This window comes from Odocoileus virginianus, chromosome 26 (assembly GCF_023699985.2).
Source record: "Odocoileus virginianus isolate 20LAN1187 ecotype Illinois chromosome 26, Ovbor_1.2, whole genome shotgun sequence".
NCBI lineage: Eukaryota > Metazoa > Chordata > Mammalia > Artiodactyla > Cervidae > Odocoileus > Odocoileus virginianus.
In genome coordinates this window covers 13,467,816-13,485,085 of record NC_069699.1, presented here as the reverse complement: position 1 = coordinate 13,485,085, position 17,270 = coordinate 13,467,816, and the positions used below count along the sequence as shown (strand labels likewise).

At 42.2% G+C, this 17,270-nt stretch overlaps 2 protein-coding genes across 7 annotated transcripts in view; one reads left to right on the top strand and one right to left on the bottom strand.

Moving 5' to 3' along the window:
- Positions 1–1,168, bottom strand: part of ABHD5 (abhydrolase domain containing 5, lysophosphatidic acid acyltransferase) — a 39,916-nt gene extending 38,748 nt beyond the window's left edge. The window contains exon 1 of one of the 2 annotated variants that reach the window (XM_020905395.2): positions 1,034–1,168. In XM_020905395.2, coding sequence (XP_020761054.1) covers positions 1,034–1,080 — 47 coding nt within the window. In that variant the 5' untranslated portion in view covers positions 1,081–1,168. Of the gene's footprint in view, positions 1–753; positions 843–1,033 lie in introns of those variants that run through there. The other variant, XM_020905396.2, reaches the window with a different exon arrangement.
- A 58-nt stretch (positions 1,169–1,226) lies between these two features.
- ANO10 (anoctamin 10) overlaps positions 1,227–17,270 on the top strand; it is a 245,179-nt gene continuing 229,135 nt past the window's right edge. For 2 of the 5 annotated variants that reach the window (XM_070455525.1, XM_070455528.1), the window contains exon 1: positions 1,228–1,321. The gene's annotated coding sequence lies outside the window, so the exon portion shown is untranslated. Of the gene's footprint in view, positions 1,322–1,358; positions 1,560–17,270 lie in introns of those variants that run through there. The other 3 variants (XM_070455527.1, XM_070455533.1, XM_070455526.1) reach the window with 3 other exon arrangements.

The window sequence follows — 17,270 nt, the reverse complement described above, 5'->3', positions numbered from 1 at the left end:
GATACACACCACTATAAGTAAAACAATAAACGACAACCTACTGTATGGCACAGTGAACTATATTCAATACCTTGTAATAACCTATAATGGAAAAGAATCTGAAAAGAATATATATATATATTTTTTTTTTGCACTGAATCACTTTAATGTACACCTGAACACAATAGAGCGAATCACTTATACTTCAATAAATAAATTTTTTTAAAAAAAGCTTCCCACTAGACATCTTTCTCCCACTTTCATAAAGGTTTCTACACATGTGTCTTCTGAAGAGCAAACACACACATTTCTCCAGTAACGCCAGAACACTTGGAAGCAAAGGAAGATCTCTGAGAGATTATTGAGTGAACTTGCTATCCAGATCGTGTTAACTTTCTTTCTGTAAACTATCTAGTAAATTACACATTTTCTGAAAACTAAAGCCTTAGACTCACTCCCCCAGCCCCTTTCCCCCCGACAGCCCCTTCCGACCCGCGGCTTCTGGGTTGAACCTGGACTGTCGGTCCACCACTGCCCCGAGGAAGCGCCGCCCCTTCCTCAGGCTCCGGAGACACTCTGGCGGACTGCACTTTCGCCCTCGCTCCCGGCTGCACCGAGCGCAGCGCTTAACTGAGGTCGGAAGCCGCGCTCGGAAGCGGACAGTGACTCGGCCATTTCCCGTGACTCGAGTCAAGTGCAGCGACGCCGCTCAGCGCCCGTGGGTCCAGCTGGGGCAGGGCTGGGATCCGCAGCCGCCTCTGCCGCAAAACTGACCTCAGCATGGCTGGGTGCCCAGCCACTTCCGCGGCCGCCCGGCGGAGCCGCTCACACGACCCCGCGGGACCCATCGGCGTGGGGGTCAAACGGCCTCCTGGCGCAGCCGGGGTCACATTCAGACCCGAAGGGCGCCCGCTGAGGGCAGAGCGGGCTCAGAGGCTTCTCTCCCCCGCGCCGCGGGATTCGCGCCGGGGCGGGACGACCGAACGACTGGGCAGGTTAGAGTCCTTAGCACTGCCCGCGCGCCCGAGCCAGAAGCAGCCCCCGCTGCACTGACCTCTCACTCGGGTCCGCCGAGTCCACCTCCTCCTCCTCTGCCGCCATGGCTGTCGCGCGACGGCCTGACAGTACCTCCTAGCCGGCTGACAGGCCGACTGGGATGCTTGGGGCCGCGGCCGCCTTAAGGCCGCCACCCGCGCATGCGTCGCCCGCCCACTCGCAGGACAGGACAGCGCGCGTGCGCGTGCCGGGCCAAGCCGCCCCACCCACCAGCCACGCCGACGTCATCTTGTCTGACGCGCTTTGCTGTGAGCGCTAGGCGGTACCGTCCACCCGCGGGAAACCGGTGAGGCTCGTTCGGCAGCGTTAGGTGGTAACCAGCTTCAATAATGACTGATTAATGCATCATCCGCTGATATTGAGTGTCAGGTGCTGGGCACTGGACTAGTACCTAGCAGTACCTTGGGGACTGAGGCGCGACTTGCCCAGAAAGAGCCCGGCCAGCGTTCAGTAAATGTTGCATTCTCTAATGGAAATGCGTTGATGGAGGAGCTGAGTGGCCTTCGGCCGGCCCTTCCCCGCAGGTGGGTGGCCAGAGGGAGAGGGCGACTGGCCTTTTAGTCAGTCGATATTCACTGATAATGCCGGGCACTACTCCAGACCCTGGAGTTAACAGGAGTGACCCATACCAGCAGCCCCCGTCCATCCCGCCCACTGTGCACAGGGACGGGTGAGAAGAGTCAGCGTTTAGATACTTAAGAGTTCTTGAGGGGGCATCACTAATGTAAATATCAAAACTTCTTGACCTGTTTTCAAGTCTTTTAGCCATCAGATACTGCCTGCTTTTGTATTGCTATCACTCCCTACCTTTCATTCTTTCCTATTTACCATTTGCTCACTATGTGCCCACTCTGTTCTTTGTTGCTGGTATTTAGTCCCTCAGTGGTGTCTCAGCCTTTGCGACCCTATGGACTGCAGCACTCCAGGCTTCCCTGTCCTTCTTTATCTCCAGGAGTTTGCTCAGACTCATGTCCATTGAGTCCATGATGCCATCCAACCACTCTTTTCTAGGCATTAAGAAACAATGGATTGAAACAAGGCTCCCGCTTTCTGGAATCTACTCTAATATATTGGGCTTCCCAGGTGGCCTTAGTGGTAAAGAACCCACCTGCCAATGCAGGAGACCCAGGAGACACAGGTTTGATCCCTGGGTCAGGAAGATCCCCTGGTGGAGGAGATGCCAACTCACCCCACTATTCTTGCCTGGAGAATCCCATGGACAGAGGAGCCTGGCGGGCTACAGTCCATACGGTCACAAAGAGTTGGACCTGACTGAAGCAACTTAGCGTGCACCACGCACACACTGTAATATATTACCCTTTATTTTAGATTCAGTTCCTTGCTCTCCTTCCCTAATTCTACTCTCTCTCTGTAGCCTCTTTCTCTCTCCTCTGAGCCGCCCAACCCAGAGAGTTTCTGGCACTCATCTGATACTCAGATTTTCAGCCTTGTCTAGTTGTTGTGACTTTTTAACGGACATTATTGAATATTCTTCCAGCTACACTGGAAGTTCCTTGAGGATAGGGATGGCGTCCTCTGTGATTGAGGGGGGGAAAGGCAACTTACTATCTTTTGGGGCATATCAATAACTGATAAGTGTTTTCATTATATCTGATCCAATTCATAAATACGTTAGGGAAGAGTAGAACATATAAAAGCCCTGTTCCAGGAATTCATGGTGTTGCTAGAGACTTGCAGTGTGTTTGCAGAAACTGACCTTCTAACATCTCCATCTATCAGACCATATCTATACTGAGGGCACCTCTTTTTATAAGGTCCAGACTGGTTGTTGAGGACTCCACTGCATGGAGTACTGTTCCAGTCCCGTGGTACTGAGTTCAGTATCAAAACCTAAGAATATGAAAGCAACTCCTGCAGCACCTTCAGAAAATTGAACTGGTGAATATGCACCCACAAGACTTTATGGACCTGGAGCCCACTCTCATAGATGCCTATGGCTGCTGCACAGTAAAAAAAAAAAAAAAAAAAATTAAATCACCATTGATCCAATACTGAAGTCTATTCAGAAATTGACACAACAGTGCATAGGGCTGTGGGATTTCGTGATCTTCCCCCACTCAGAGGGTAGCTCCACCCAGGCTTTACCTTGCTCCTGCTGGTGGTAGAGCAGTCCGTGACCATGGCAACATGTCCAAGCTGGAATTAGCCATCTACCCAGCCTCTGGGTGCTGCCCAAAGTGGAGGAACCCTACTGCTCCATTTTTAATTCCACACCACCCTGGAGTTCCTAGACTGTGTCTTCTTGGGAGGCACAAAATCTGTTGATGCAGTCTATAGCTGGACAGCCCTTCCTACACCAACCTCAGTCACTGCTTGGGCCAGAACTTTCCCATCATTGCCTCCCTGCGCTTTGGTGGGGATCCGAGAGCACACCCCCACAGAGTTACAGGCCAACCTGTTGCCCTATTTCCAAATCCATTTCTTTCCGGTGACCTTCTCACCAGTTACTTTGACTAAGCAGATATTATGTTGGTAGAGCCCTTCATGGATCATAGCCTTGTCTTGGCGAAGGCTATGAGGCTATGAGCCATGCCATGCAGGGCCACCGAAGATGGACAAGTCATAGTGAAGAGTTCTGATGCAGTGTGGTCCACTGGAGGAGGGAATGGCAAACCATTCCAGTTTTCTTGCCATGAGAACCCCATGATCAGTATGAAAAGGCAAAAAGATACGACGCCAGAACATGAGCCCCACCCCACCTTGGATCAGAAGGTTCCAGTATGCTACTGGGGAAGAGCAATGGTCAATTACTAATAGCTCCAGAAAGAATGAGGAGGCTGGGCCAAAGCAGAAGTGATGCTCAGTTGTGGATGTATGTGGTGGTGAAAGTAAAGTCCGATGCTGTAGGAAAAATATTGCATAGGAACCTGTGATGTTAGGTCCATGAATCAAGGTAAATTGGACATGGTTAAGCTGGAGATGGCAAGAGTGAACATCAACATTTTAGGAATCAGGGAACTAAAATGGATGGGAATATGCAAATTTAATTCAGATGACCATTATGTCTACTGCTGTGGGCAAGAATCCCTTGGAAGAAATGGAGTAGCCCTTACAGGCAGCAAGAGTCTGAAATGCAATACTTAGGAGCAATCTCAAAAAACAACAGAATGACCTTGGTTTGCTTCCAAGGCAAATCATTCAACATCACAATAATCCAGGTCTGTGCCACTAATGCTGAAGAAGTTGAAGTTGACCAGTTCTATGAAAACTTACAAGACCTTCTAGAACTAACACCAAAAAAGATGTCCTTTTCATCTTAAAAGATTGGAATGCAAAAGTAGGAAGTCAGGAGATACCTGGAGTAACAGGCAAGTTTGGCCTTAGAGTACAAAATAAAGCATGCACAGGTTACCAGAGATTTGTCAAGAGAACATACTGGTCATAGCAAACACCCTCTTCCAACAACACTAGAGACAACTCTACACATGGACCTCACCAGATGGTCAATATCAAAATCAGATTGATTACATTCTTTGCTACCAAAGATGGAGAAGCTCTATATAGTCAGCAAAAACAAGACCTGGAGCTGACAGTAGCTCAGATCATGAACTCCTTATTGCAAAATTCAGACTTATGTTGAAGAAAGTGGGGAAAAGCACTTGGCCATTCAGAGATGACCTAAATTAAATTCCTTGTGATTATACAGTGAAAATGATGGGTAGATTTAAGGGATTAGATCTGGCTTTCCTGGTAGTTGAACTGGTAAAGAATCTGCCTGCAATGCAGGAGACCCCAGTTTGGTTCCTGAGTTGGGAAGATCTGCTAGAGAAGGGATAGGCTACCCACTCCAGTATCTGGGGCTTCCCTGGTGGTTCAGATGGTAAAGAATCTGTCTGCAATGTGGGAGACCTGGGTTAGATCCCTGAGTTGGGAAGATCCCCTGGAGAAGGGAATGGTTACCCACCCCAGTATTCTGGCCTGGAGAATTCTATGGACAGAGGAGCCAGGCAGGCTCCTGGGGGTCACAAAGAGTTGGACATGACAGAGCAACTTTCACTTTCACACTTTCAGATCTGGTAGATAGAGTACCTGAAGAACTATAAATAGAGGTTTGTAACCTTGCACAGGAGATGGTAACCAAAACCATCCCAAAGGACAAAAAAAAAAAAAAGAAAGACAGCAAAGTGGTTGCCTGAGAAGGCTGTACAAATAGCTGAGAAAAGAAGAAAAGTGAAAGGCGAGGTAGAAAGGGAAAGATATACCCAACTGAGTGCAGAGTTCCAAAAAATAACAAGGATGGATGAGAAAGCTTTCTTAAGTGAACACTGCAAAGAAAAATAGAGGAAAACAATATAATGGGAAAGACTAGAAATCCCTTCAAGAAAATTGAAGCTATTGAGGGAACATTTCATAAAAGGATGGGCACAATAAAGGACAGAAATGGGAGGGACCTAACAGAAGCAGAAAAGATTAAGAAGAGGCCAGGAATACACAGAAGAACTATACAAAAAAGTCTTAACAACCTGGATTAACCATGATGGTGTGGTCACTCGCCTAGAGCCTGACATCCTGGGGTGTGAAGTCAAGTGGGCTGTAGGAAGCATTACTACAAACAAAGCTAGTGGAGGTTATAGAATTCCAGCTGAGCCATTTCAAATCCTGAAAGATGATGATGCTGTTAAAGTTCTGTGCTCAGTACGTCAGCGGATTTATAAAACTCAGCAGTGGCTACAGGATTGGGAAAAGATCAATTTTCATTCCAGTCTCTAAGAAGGGCAGTGCTAAAGAATGTTCAAACTGCTGCACAATTGCACTCATTTCACATGCTAGCAAGGTTATGCTCAGTAGCTTTCAAACTAGGCTTTAGCAGTACATGAACTGAGCAGTACAAGCTGGGTTTAGAAAAGTCAGAGGAATCAGAGATGAAATTGCCAACGTTCATTGGATCATAGAGAAAGCAAGGGAATTCCAGAAAAACATCTGCTTCATTGACTACACTAAAGCCTTTGACTGTGTGGATAACCTCAAAGAGATGGGAATACCAGACCACCTTACCTGTCTCCTGAGAAACCTGTATGCAGCTCAAGAAGCAACAGTTAGAACCAGGCATGGAACAACTGACTGGTTCAAAGTTGGCAAAAGAGTATGCCAAAGCTGTATATTGTCACCCTGCTTATTTAACTTAGATGCAGAATACATCATGTGAAATGCCAGGCATTTCAAATGAGTCATAAGCTGGAATCAAGATTGCCAAGAGAAATATCAACAACCCTAGATATACAGATGATCCCACTCTAATGCAGAAAGCAAAGAGAAACTAAAAAGCCTCTTGATGAGAGTGAAAGACGAAAATGAAAAAATCTGGCTTAAAACTCAACATTCAAAAAACTAAGCTTATGGCATCCGGTCCCATCACTTCATGGCAAAAAGATGGGGAAAAAGTGGAAGCAGTGACAGATTTTTATTTTCTTGGGTTCCAAAATCACTGTGGATGGTAACTGCAGCCATGAAATTAAAAGACGTTTGCTCCTTGGAAGGAAAGGCTATGACAAACCTAGACAGCATAGTTAAAAGCAGAGCTATCACACTGTCAACCAAAGTCCATATAGTCAAAGCTATGGTTTTTCCAGTAGTCATGTACAGATGTGAGTGTTGGACCATAAAGAAGGTTGAGCCCTGAAAAATTGATGCTTTTGAATTGTGGTGCTGGAGAAAACTTTTAAAATTCCCTTGGACTGCAAGGAGATCAGACCAGTTGATCCTAAGGCAGATCAATCCTGAATATTCATTGGACGGACTGATGCTAAAGCTCCAATACTTTGGCTACCTGATGCAAAGAGCTGTCTCACTGGAAAAGACCCTGATTCTGGGAAAGATTGAGGGCAGGAGGAGAAGTGGGCAACAGAGGATGAGTTGGTTGGATAGCATCATCAACTCAATGGACATGAGTTTGAGCAAACTCTGGGAGATAGTGAAGGACAGGGAAGCCTGGTGTGTTGCAGTCCTTGGGGTTGCAAAGACAGATTTTTATTTTCTGACTTAGTGACTGAACAACAACAAAGAACGTGCCTGCCAGTGCAGGAGATGTAAGAGACATGGGTTTGATCTCTGAGTCAGGAAAATCCCCTTGTTGGAGGGCATGGCAACCCACTCCAGTATTCTTGCCTGAAGAATCCCATGGACAGAGGAGCCTGGCGGGCTATACAGTCCATAGGGTTGCAAAGAGTTGGACATGACTGAAGTGACTACGCACACACAAACACACGCATGTGCATAGGAGAAAGGCCAGACCCACACACCCTCGATTATATAAATGGAATCATACCATGTGTAACCTTTTGAGGTTGACTTTTTTTCTCTCAGAATAATTCCCTGGGCAACTCTTATGATAATTCGTCATTGTCATTGAATGACTGTAATAGTTCACTCCTTTTTATAGCTGAGTAGTTTTCCACGGTTGGATGCACCACAGTTCGTTTAATCAGCCACGTGTTGAAAGACATCTGGGTTGTTTTCTCTCTCTCTCTCTCTTTTATATATATTTTTATACAAATAAAGCTGCCATAGACATTTGTGTGCAGATGTTTGTGGAAACCTAAGTTTTCATTTTTCTGCAATAAATGCCCAGGAGTGTAATTGCTGGTCACATGTTAGTTGCATATTTCTTTCTTTTTTTTTAAGAAACTGCCAACTGTTTTCCAGATGAGATGTACCACTTTCTTTTCCCAACAGCAAAATGTAATTGATATAATTTCTCCATATCCTCACCAGTATTTAGTGTTCTCTCTTTTTTTGGTTTTAGTTATCCTGGTAGACCAGTAATGATGTCCCGTTGTGGTTTTTATTTGCATTTTCCTGGTAACTAGTGATTTTGAGCATCTTTTCACATGCTTATTTATACACATATGTATACTATTTTCAGTGAAATGTCTATTCATTTGTATGTTTTGCCCATTTTAACTTAACTTTTGAGAATTTTTAATATTCTCTAGCTGTCAATCCTTTGTCAGATACGTGGTTTGCAAATATATCCTCCTATATGCAGCTTGTCTTCTTATCCTTTTCACATGGGCTTTTGCAGAGAAAACATTTTTTAAATTTAATGAAATCCAATGTATTGATTTGTTTTATGGCTTATCTTTTTGGTGTTGTTTAAGTATTATTTGCCTAACCTATGGTCTTTAAGATTTTCTCCTTTGTCTTTTTCTAAAAGTCTTATGGTTTAGTCATGTTTCATTTAAGTCCATGATCCATTTTGAGTTAATATTTGTATAAAGTGAGAAGTTTGGGTGAATGGCTTTTGCGTTTATTGCCTAGGGATATCCAGTTGTCCCAGCACCACTTGTTGAAATCACCAATGGTTTTGTTTGTTTTTTTTTTATCCAATGGTTTTTAATGTATTACTTGGTAGTCTCTTTTTTCCTTTTAACTATTTTTTTCTTTTTTAAGTTGAAGTATAGTTACAATGTTGTGTTAGTTTCTGGTGAACAGAATATATATTCTTTTCCATATCATTTATTACAGGATATTGAATATAGTTCCCTGTGCTCTACAGCTAGACTTTGTTGGTTATCCCTTTTATATATAGTAGTTTCTTTTTGTTGATCCCAGCTCCTGATTTGTCCCTTATGCACCCCTTCCCCTGTTAGAAACCATAAATTTGTTTGCTTTGTGAGTCTGTTTCTGATTTGTAAATAAGTTCACTTTAGATTCCACATGTTAGTGAACTACTTGCTAATACTACCTACTTATACTAGGTAGCCTGTCATTCTCTTTATAAAGGCTATCTGCTGTGTGAATGATGATAGGTATTTTTCAGGGTTAAGAGATTTGTAGTGGTCCCCACGGAGATGTGGTGCTCAAACCCCTCTTCACGGAGGGACTTACTGCCCCAGCTTCTGTGAGAGTTTCAGTGGAACAGCTCCCAGCTTACTGTCCTTTCAGGATGCACATCAGCTACAGCGAGCTGCCTCATCAAAGGCATGTCCTTCTCAGGAAGACTCACATCTAATGAAGGCTGGAGGTAGAGATATTAAAGGACCAATCATTTGCACCCAAAGTGGAACAGTTCTGCTGGGTCATTTCTGCTCCAGAACTCTCTGTGGCTAAGGCTGTCAAGCTTGTGTCACGGCTCAAACTTCTCCGTCTGCCCGATCCCACTTTCTCCCCTCCTTCCCACCAGTGTGATCTTGAGGGCACACCCTGAACATTAAACTGTCTCAGAGACTGCTTCCTGCAGATTCCAAACTGTGACACTCATTTTCATTCTTATTTACTGATAAGCACGGCATTTGGCTTAGATCCTGAGAATGGCAAAAAGGTTATAACTTGATGGTCTTCACACCACTGTTACAGGAATCCATCACCACAGGAAAATTTTAATCAGAAAGTCTACTGTCACAACACCGCTGCCAAAGAGGAAGTGAGCTGAGCACTAGGGAAAGGATAGGTGTGCGGGGTCAGCGTAGCACAGGCACACACAAGGAGAAAGATCACAAGCGAGACACGGTGAGAGTTGTGCAATGCTGTCCACTCCTCTGTCACCGCGGCTTGTACTGGTTCCAACACCAGAAAGACAGATGTGTGGATGAACATCCAGACGTGCAGCAAGGCCAGTTCTCCCCCAAAAACATGTAATCCAAAGTCAGATAGGTGCAACCGCTGAAATAATCCCATGCTTATACCAGCTCATCTTCCAAGGTCTTTCTAATAATTGCATGACTTCTTAGGAAATCCAAACTTGGATAGAGAAGGAAGTCATAGAGTTGATGGTCTAATTTCAGTCTCAAATGCCATTGCAGTTGGAGGCAGGAGGAAAGAAGAGGCCAGATGGGGCTAGCACTCAGTTTACAGTCATGTCTCTTGGCCTCAGAAGATATGAAGTCAGAATGATTCGGGGAGAGAATTTTCACTGTATCCCTTTTCTCCACCTTCCACTTCATTTAATTACAATAGAGGAGTCCTAGATTTTCCTTTTCAGCAGAATCAGTGTTTTTAAAAAGGATTTTTCTCACCCTGTTTCACATCTTTTACCTTTTATTTTGGCTGGGTTTTTTTCTGATCAATTCATGCTGAAATAATAGGCATTCTCATAAACCAGGATAAATGTTGCCCTCCAAATTGTTGACATTGAAAATGTCAGTTGCCTTTCTGTGTTTGAACTTCCAAGAGCAAAACTCATCTATATAGTCATTATGCTACTGAACATTTGTAACAGGGGCTGGTTTATACAGTAGCAGAAAGAAGGTGTTCATACCCATAATTCCCTCTGACATTTATGTTGCCTGTTCATTTACCGCCCTTACCGTTTTGAAAATGCATCCTTCAGTTTAACACAGTTTATTGAATATCCATTCCGTTTAGTCTGCACTTGTGGCAGAAAACAAACAGCAATTGGTGTCTTGGCTCTATTACATTTTCTGACAAGTGGGAAATATCTGTTTGTGATGCAATAAATACTTGGTTCTAAGTAATTCAGGAAATTGGCTTATTTAGCTTTCACTCTGCAGGGATGCACAGAGGGAGCAATTTTCACCCATCATTGATTCCGCACTAAAATATGTTATGATTGCGTATGCCCACAGCTGGAGGAACTTTGTGGTGGTGTGAGTGAGCTAGCAGTTCATGAAAATACTGTTCCGAGTCAGTGCAAAACTAGCGATAATTTTACTGCTCACCTTTGTTGCTGGAGCTGGTTCTTGTTGGTTCATGAGTGTCTACTATTAAAATATTCAAGAATTTTGTGAGATGGATGTTAAACCTTGTGAGACTTGAAATTGAGAGTATTTACACCCCAGAAATTGGCAATCACTTCAAATCAGGGCTCTTTTTTTTTTTTTTAAGAGCTTCTCACTGTCTGCGCTATCTTAGTAGAGGAGAATTACAAAGCAGATGGTAAGCCAGAAAATTAAGGTTTCACATGTAAGAGAGAATGAGCACAAGTCAACTAGAAATTTTCAAAGCAGTGGATGACAAGGATATTAACAATTTTCTGTGAAGGTACACGGGCATAGCTTAGCACATTTAAGCTTTGAAAAGACAGAGACCTGGCTATTAGATAAAGCAAGTACAGTAATGATTTATGAAAGTGTCTCAAATAAGGCTTGTTTTCTTTTAAATTGAATTACACAGCAGATTGCAATGATGATCCCAAAGTGAACGCAATCACATAAGCACAATCCAAATTATTAAGCAAATTTTCTAGGAGAAAATGGGACACTCTGATAGAGATTAATGGAGTGCACAATTCAGAAAGGTGCATAGCAGTAGAGGTGGCTTGCAGCTTCACGACACATTGAACAAGAATTTCACCTAGACATTGCAACCTGCTTTTATTTTAAAAGATGCTGCAAATCAGTTTATGAAGACTTTTTTTTTTTAGCTGTGCTGATGAATATACGTTCAAAAGCTAAATTTAGGGCTTTTCTCCTTTGAAGTTTGAAAGTGTTGCTTAGCTACTTTCTGCGGTTTTTTTTGTGTGTGTCATCTCTAATTTAATATAATTTCTTCAGCTGCAGATGAGGAAAATGGGCTATTATTATTCTTCCAAGTTCAGTGGCAAATGCAGTGTGTATATTGCCATTTGCTACTTTATTTGTTTGGCTGTGCTGGGTCTTAGTTGCATCATGTGGAATTTTTTTTTTTTTTTTTTAGTTACAGCATGCAAACTCAGTTGCAGCATGTGGAATCTAGTTCCCTGACCAGGGATGGAACCTGGGACCCTGCCTTGGGAGTATTAGCCACTGGACCACCAGGGAAGTCCCTGTCTGCTACATTAGTATTTATTAATAGCATTATTAATGAGTCAGTCTCCCCAAACTGTACATTTAAACTATCATTTATATACATTTGTGCCTTTTTTTCTTGAGAGAAAGTTGTATGTAAATAAAAGGGATCATTTTAGTGATGACACATGTCTATATGAGATTGAATCTGGCATTTTGTTGTGATCAAAATTTGTTTTCTCAGTGTAATCAAAATTTGTTTGTTCACGGTATTCAAGCCTTTCAGACAAAATTACACAGCAGCATGAGATTATGCTAAAGGATTTCCCAAAATAATTAAACTCTCAACGGTGAATCCATTTTATAAACCTAGTTTTCCTTCCTTGAGTCTAGCAGACCTTCCTGTTCATCACCTCTGAATCTGGTCATGGAGCCATTGGAGGAACATCAGAGTCCTAGCTAGTGGCTACAGTTAGTTGTATTTTCATTAGTTTGCTTACCAGTTTTCACTGGGCTTGGTCCTTTCTCACCTGAACTATGACAGTTCCCTGAGAATAGAAATTTGTCTTCTACTTCATTTATAAAATCCCAGAAATACTTAGAACTCTATTGTAGTCTATATACTATGGGGACCAAATAAACCCTTTTTGTTGACTGAGTTACAGCTACATTTAAGTAACACATGTAAGGAATTAAAAATGCTGCCTGGTTAAGCTAATTAATCTTTCCATCATTCTTTTCATTTTTTGTAAATGTATTTATTTATTTGGCTGCATTGGGTCTTAGTTGTGGCACGCAGGATCTTCATGGAGTCATGAGGGGTCTTTCCTTGCAGCTCATAGATTCTCTAGTTGCAGTGTGCAGGCTCAGCAGTTAGAGCGCACAGGCTTAGTTGCTTCAGGGATTGTGGGATCTTAGTTCCTCAACCAGGGATCAAACCTATGTCCCCTGCATTGAAAGGTGGATTCTTAACCACTAGACCACCAGGGAAATCCTCTCCATCACTCTTCACAGCTCATTTAATTTCCATCCTACAAAAGGGAAATCAAGGAATATAGAAGTTCCATTGCTTACCAACAAGTATACAGAGAGATGGTAAAAGTGTTAGTCGCTCAGTCATATCTTTCTCTCTGTGACCCCATGGACTGTAGTCTGCCAGACTTCTTTGTCCACAATAAAAAGGACTTTTCTCTGTCTCCTTGTGTCATATATGTCCTAGCATAGTGGTGGCTGTCCCATGAGGAAGATAAAAGGCTATCCCACCCCCTTCCCCGCCTCCACTGCTAAGGCACTCTCTTGGAGTTCTGTTTCCAGCAGTGGTAACAGATCTGCATCTATTATAGGGCAATTGAAAGATGCTAGCAATGGCAGCTTTATCTATCAACCTAAGACTAGCTTTGTTGGCCTTCTTTAGTGGGAAGCAATAACCACTGGGATACCAGCCAAGGATACACTTTAGAGCCATAATGCAACTGTCACCATCCAGAGTACCCTGTTCCTATTGCCAATCGGCCCATCCAAGTAATGGTGTAACTAGTCAATTAGAACAACTGAGACCTCAGCTGTCAATTACATTTGTAAATCAGTTATACACTTGGGTCATTTAATTATAAGAATGGTGAATCCACTGTTTTTGCCCAGTTTCACTTCTGAGAATTGGAACAGATGGATTATTTTTCACCCTAATTGGAAACTTGGAAATCAAGTTGGTCCAGTCATATAAATATTATGTAAAAAATACCAGCAGAATCTGCTCAAAATTTTAGGATCTTACCCATAAGTCTCCCAACCTATTAGAAGATTAGGAATGATCTCCAGATTTAGGCCATAGAATTTCATTTAAACTAAAGGACTTCCCTGGTGGTTCAGTGGTTAAAAGTCTGCCTACCAGTGAAGGAGCCACGGGTTCGATCCCTGGTGCGGGAAGATTCCACATGCCATGGGGCAACTAATCCCATGAACTACAACCGCTGAAGCCTGCTTGCACTCTAGAGCCTGGGCTCCAAATGAGAGAAGCCACTGCAATGAGAAGCCTACACTCCACAATTAGAGAGTAACCCCTGCCTACTACAGCTCGAGAAAGCCCACACATAGCATCCAAGATCCAGCATGAGGTGAAGGGAAGTGAAGTGAAAGTTGCTCAGTCGTGTCCGACCCTTTGTGACCCCAGGGACTATACAGTCCATGGAATTCCCCAGGCCAGAATACTGGAGTGGGTAGCCTTTCCCTTCTCCAGGGGATCTTCCCAACCCAGGGATCAAACCCAGGTCTCCCGCATTGCAGGCAGATTCTTTCCCAGCTGAGCCACAGACCCAGCATAGCCAAAAATAAGTAAATAAATAATTTTCCAAAAAAATTTTTAAATACTAAAAATTTGCTTAATGATAAAAGATAAGATTGATATTTATGATAGATAAAGACATAAATAGATATAGCCACTGTTTTTTTCTCCTCATGAGTGTCTTGTCAGCATAATGTTATCTCTTTTTTGGTTGAAAATGAAAGAAGAGAGCAATTATCTCTAGACAAAATATATAGAATCCTGGTTGCTTTCCAACACAAGATAGAATTTTGGTCTCTCATATTCATTTTTGACCATTTTAACAACTTACAGAAAAAGAGATTGCCAAATTAACAATTCAGTCCTCCAAATCCAGGATGAGATGTTTCATTCTTTTAACTGCAATTCCCAATCTTTTCTTAATTTTTTAACTGTCACTACACTTTAGCCTGTATTCAACTGGAAGACTTCTTTTTCTCTTGAGAGAAACAAAGAGACATTAAGTACTTCTTTTTGTATTATCCTTAGCACTCAAAATACAGGTTTAATTCCTAAACTGATGTTTGCACTTTGAAGAGCATACAAATCAGAATTTGAAATAAAAACCCTGAACCTATGATAGAAAGATAGTATTATTTTAAATGAATGTGTTCTTTAAAATGTAAATGACTTAAATCATGTTATCACTATATTTTGGTCATCTATGCATGATCTTGCTTCTTTGGGGTTATTATTAATAGATTAAAACTGTTCTAAAAACAAAACCAAAACTCAGTAAATAACACTGAAAGCGCATGCTAGAAAGTCTTTATCAATGTATCGTTAAACATCCTCAAGTTGGGAAATGTAAAAGTTGATGAATGTTTCAGATAGCAGTCCGCTCTCTATTTGGCTTACAAGGAGCACATTTCCCACTTTTACTCATAATGGTTTGAATAATGTAATCATCCATAAACCAGTTACTCCAATCCTCCTGTATATGGGGTTCCCTCAGCTCAGTTGGTAAAGAATCTGCCTGCAATGCAGGAGACCCCAGTTCTATCAACTGAGTGACTTCCACTTTCACAGTATATATATATATATATATATATATATATATATATATATATATAAAGAAATTCATCATCTTGCCTGCACTGAATCACTTTGCTAAGGCTGCCTCTAGCTCTTGTAGCTTCTCGGTGCTAATTTAGAAGAAAAGCCCCATCCTTTCTCAGACACTTTTTGCTTCCATCTTCAAAAAAGTGTAATAAATTACAAATCTATGATATCTACCATGTGAATGGTACCCCTCAAAGTCTGGTATAGAACATGGACTGCACAACTGAACACAATGGCTGTTCTAAAAGGAGGAATTTTTCTGAATGTATTTCTTTTTTGTAATTTTATTTATTTTTGTCTGTACTGGTCTTCGTTGCTGCACAGGCTTTCCTCTTGTTGCAGAGACTCTAGTAGCAGTGCGCAGGCTTCTCATTGCAGTGGCTTTTCTTGAGGAGCACAGGCTCTGGGGTTTGCAGGCTCAGTAGTTTCTGCTCCCAGAGTCTGGAGTGTGGGCTCAGTAGCTGTGGCTCTTGGGCTTAGTTGCCCTGCAGCATGTGGGATCTTCCCGAATCAGGGATCAAACCCACATCTTCTGCGTCAGCAGGTGATTTCTTTACCACTGAGCCTTCAGGGACGTCTTAAAAGAGGAATTTTGTAGTTTTACAGCTTGTCTTTAAGGCATAAGCTTGATTTTGTTTTATCTTGTTTTTTACGTCATCCTGTGTAAGTTTTCTTCTCTGCAAGCTGATAAATTCTGTGAAACTGAGGACAGTTTAGGACACATAGTAGATATTTATTATTTGTAGGTTGGGTTGGATAGAACTGAATACAGTCATTTGGAAAACATGAATAGTCCTTTTATCCTAAACTTTGTCCAAATTGCACATCCATTATTTAACCTAATTTTACTGTTCTTCAAAATTATCACATTTACTGCCAAACAGCTTTTGTATAAGAAGTAGAATATTAATTGAAAGGAACATAGACTTGCTGGCACATCAGAGAGACAAGGAATAAATGATGTGATGAGTGCTTATTATTCACTTCATCAGAAGGTGCTCCCTGAAGGAGGGTGCTATTGTGTTTCTTGTGAAAGGAAATTAACACAGGTATTTGTTATTATAAATACAACTTCCACAGATGAATTGGAGGCTGTTGACTTCTTTCAGAGATAATAAATTGCTCATTTCTTACGTTTATGTTAATGTATACAACAATGCACACAACTTATCAGACAGGAAATAAAAGATGCTGAATTAACACAAAGTCGGAACACAGTTGGCTTAAGATAATTATTTAGGGCTATGAAGAAATACTCAAGTCAACCTAAAACCTAGAAAATAATGATCCACTACTTTAATTCTTATATGTGTACTTTCCCTAAACCCTCTCTCTAATCCCTATCAGAAATTCTTTGATGACAGTCTTGCTTTTTATTGAAGTGGTTTTTTTTTTCCTGCAAAAGAACTTCTGATTGCATTTTTCCTGAAATTCTTTACGATATATCCCCCCAAAGGTCAGGTTACTGCAGTTGGTTGTTTTGTTCTGTTTTTAATTTTTAACTCTTGACCATGCCACGTGCCACATGGGATCTTAGTTTCCCGGCCGGGGATGAACCCATGCCCCATGCAATGGGATTGCAGGGTCTTAACCACTGGACCACCAGAGGAGGCCCTGTTGTTTTTTAAGTTTGATTTCCTGTTGCTTCTTTTTCTAACCACCCGAAAAGGACACCAGACGATATCCTTGATGATTTTGCTCTGTAAAGCAGTGGTTCTCCTCAACGTTCAAGCGTTTCCTTCCCACTACGTGTTGTTTTTCAGTCTTGTCCCTATCATGTCCTCTTACCTGGGTGCAGAACGTTCCAAACGCCTCTGCCTCCCACCCAGATTCTCTTGTACTTGGTGATTTCTCCACTCTCACTGCTCAACTCCACTACTCTTGTGAAATTCTCTATCCTCTTGTGGAGGTATGTGTCAGTCACAGGATGTATGTATGTATGTATGTATGTGAGTATGTATGTATGTATGTGAGTGAGGACCTTGTCAGATCATATGTGTGTGGACACTACTAACAGGAGTTGTGACACTCCCAAGTGGAGAGGATGAGGGACTAGACTTATAGACAGACATAGCACTGGATACGTTAACATAGGGTATGCAGTCTTTTTTTCCTAACATTTATTGATGTATACATGCCATAAAGTTCACTCTTTGAAAGTGTCTGGT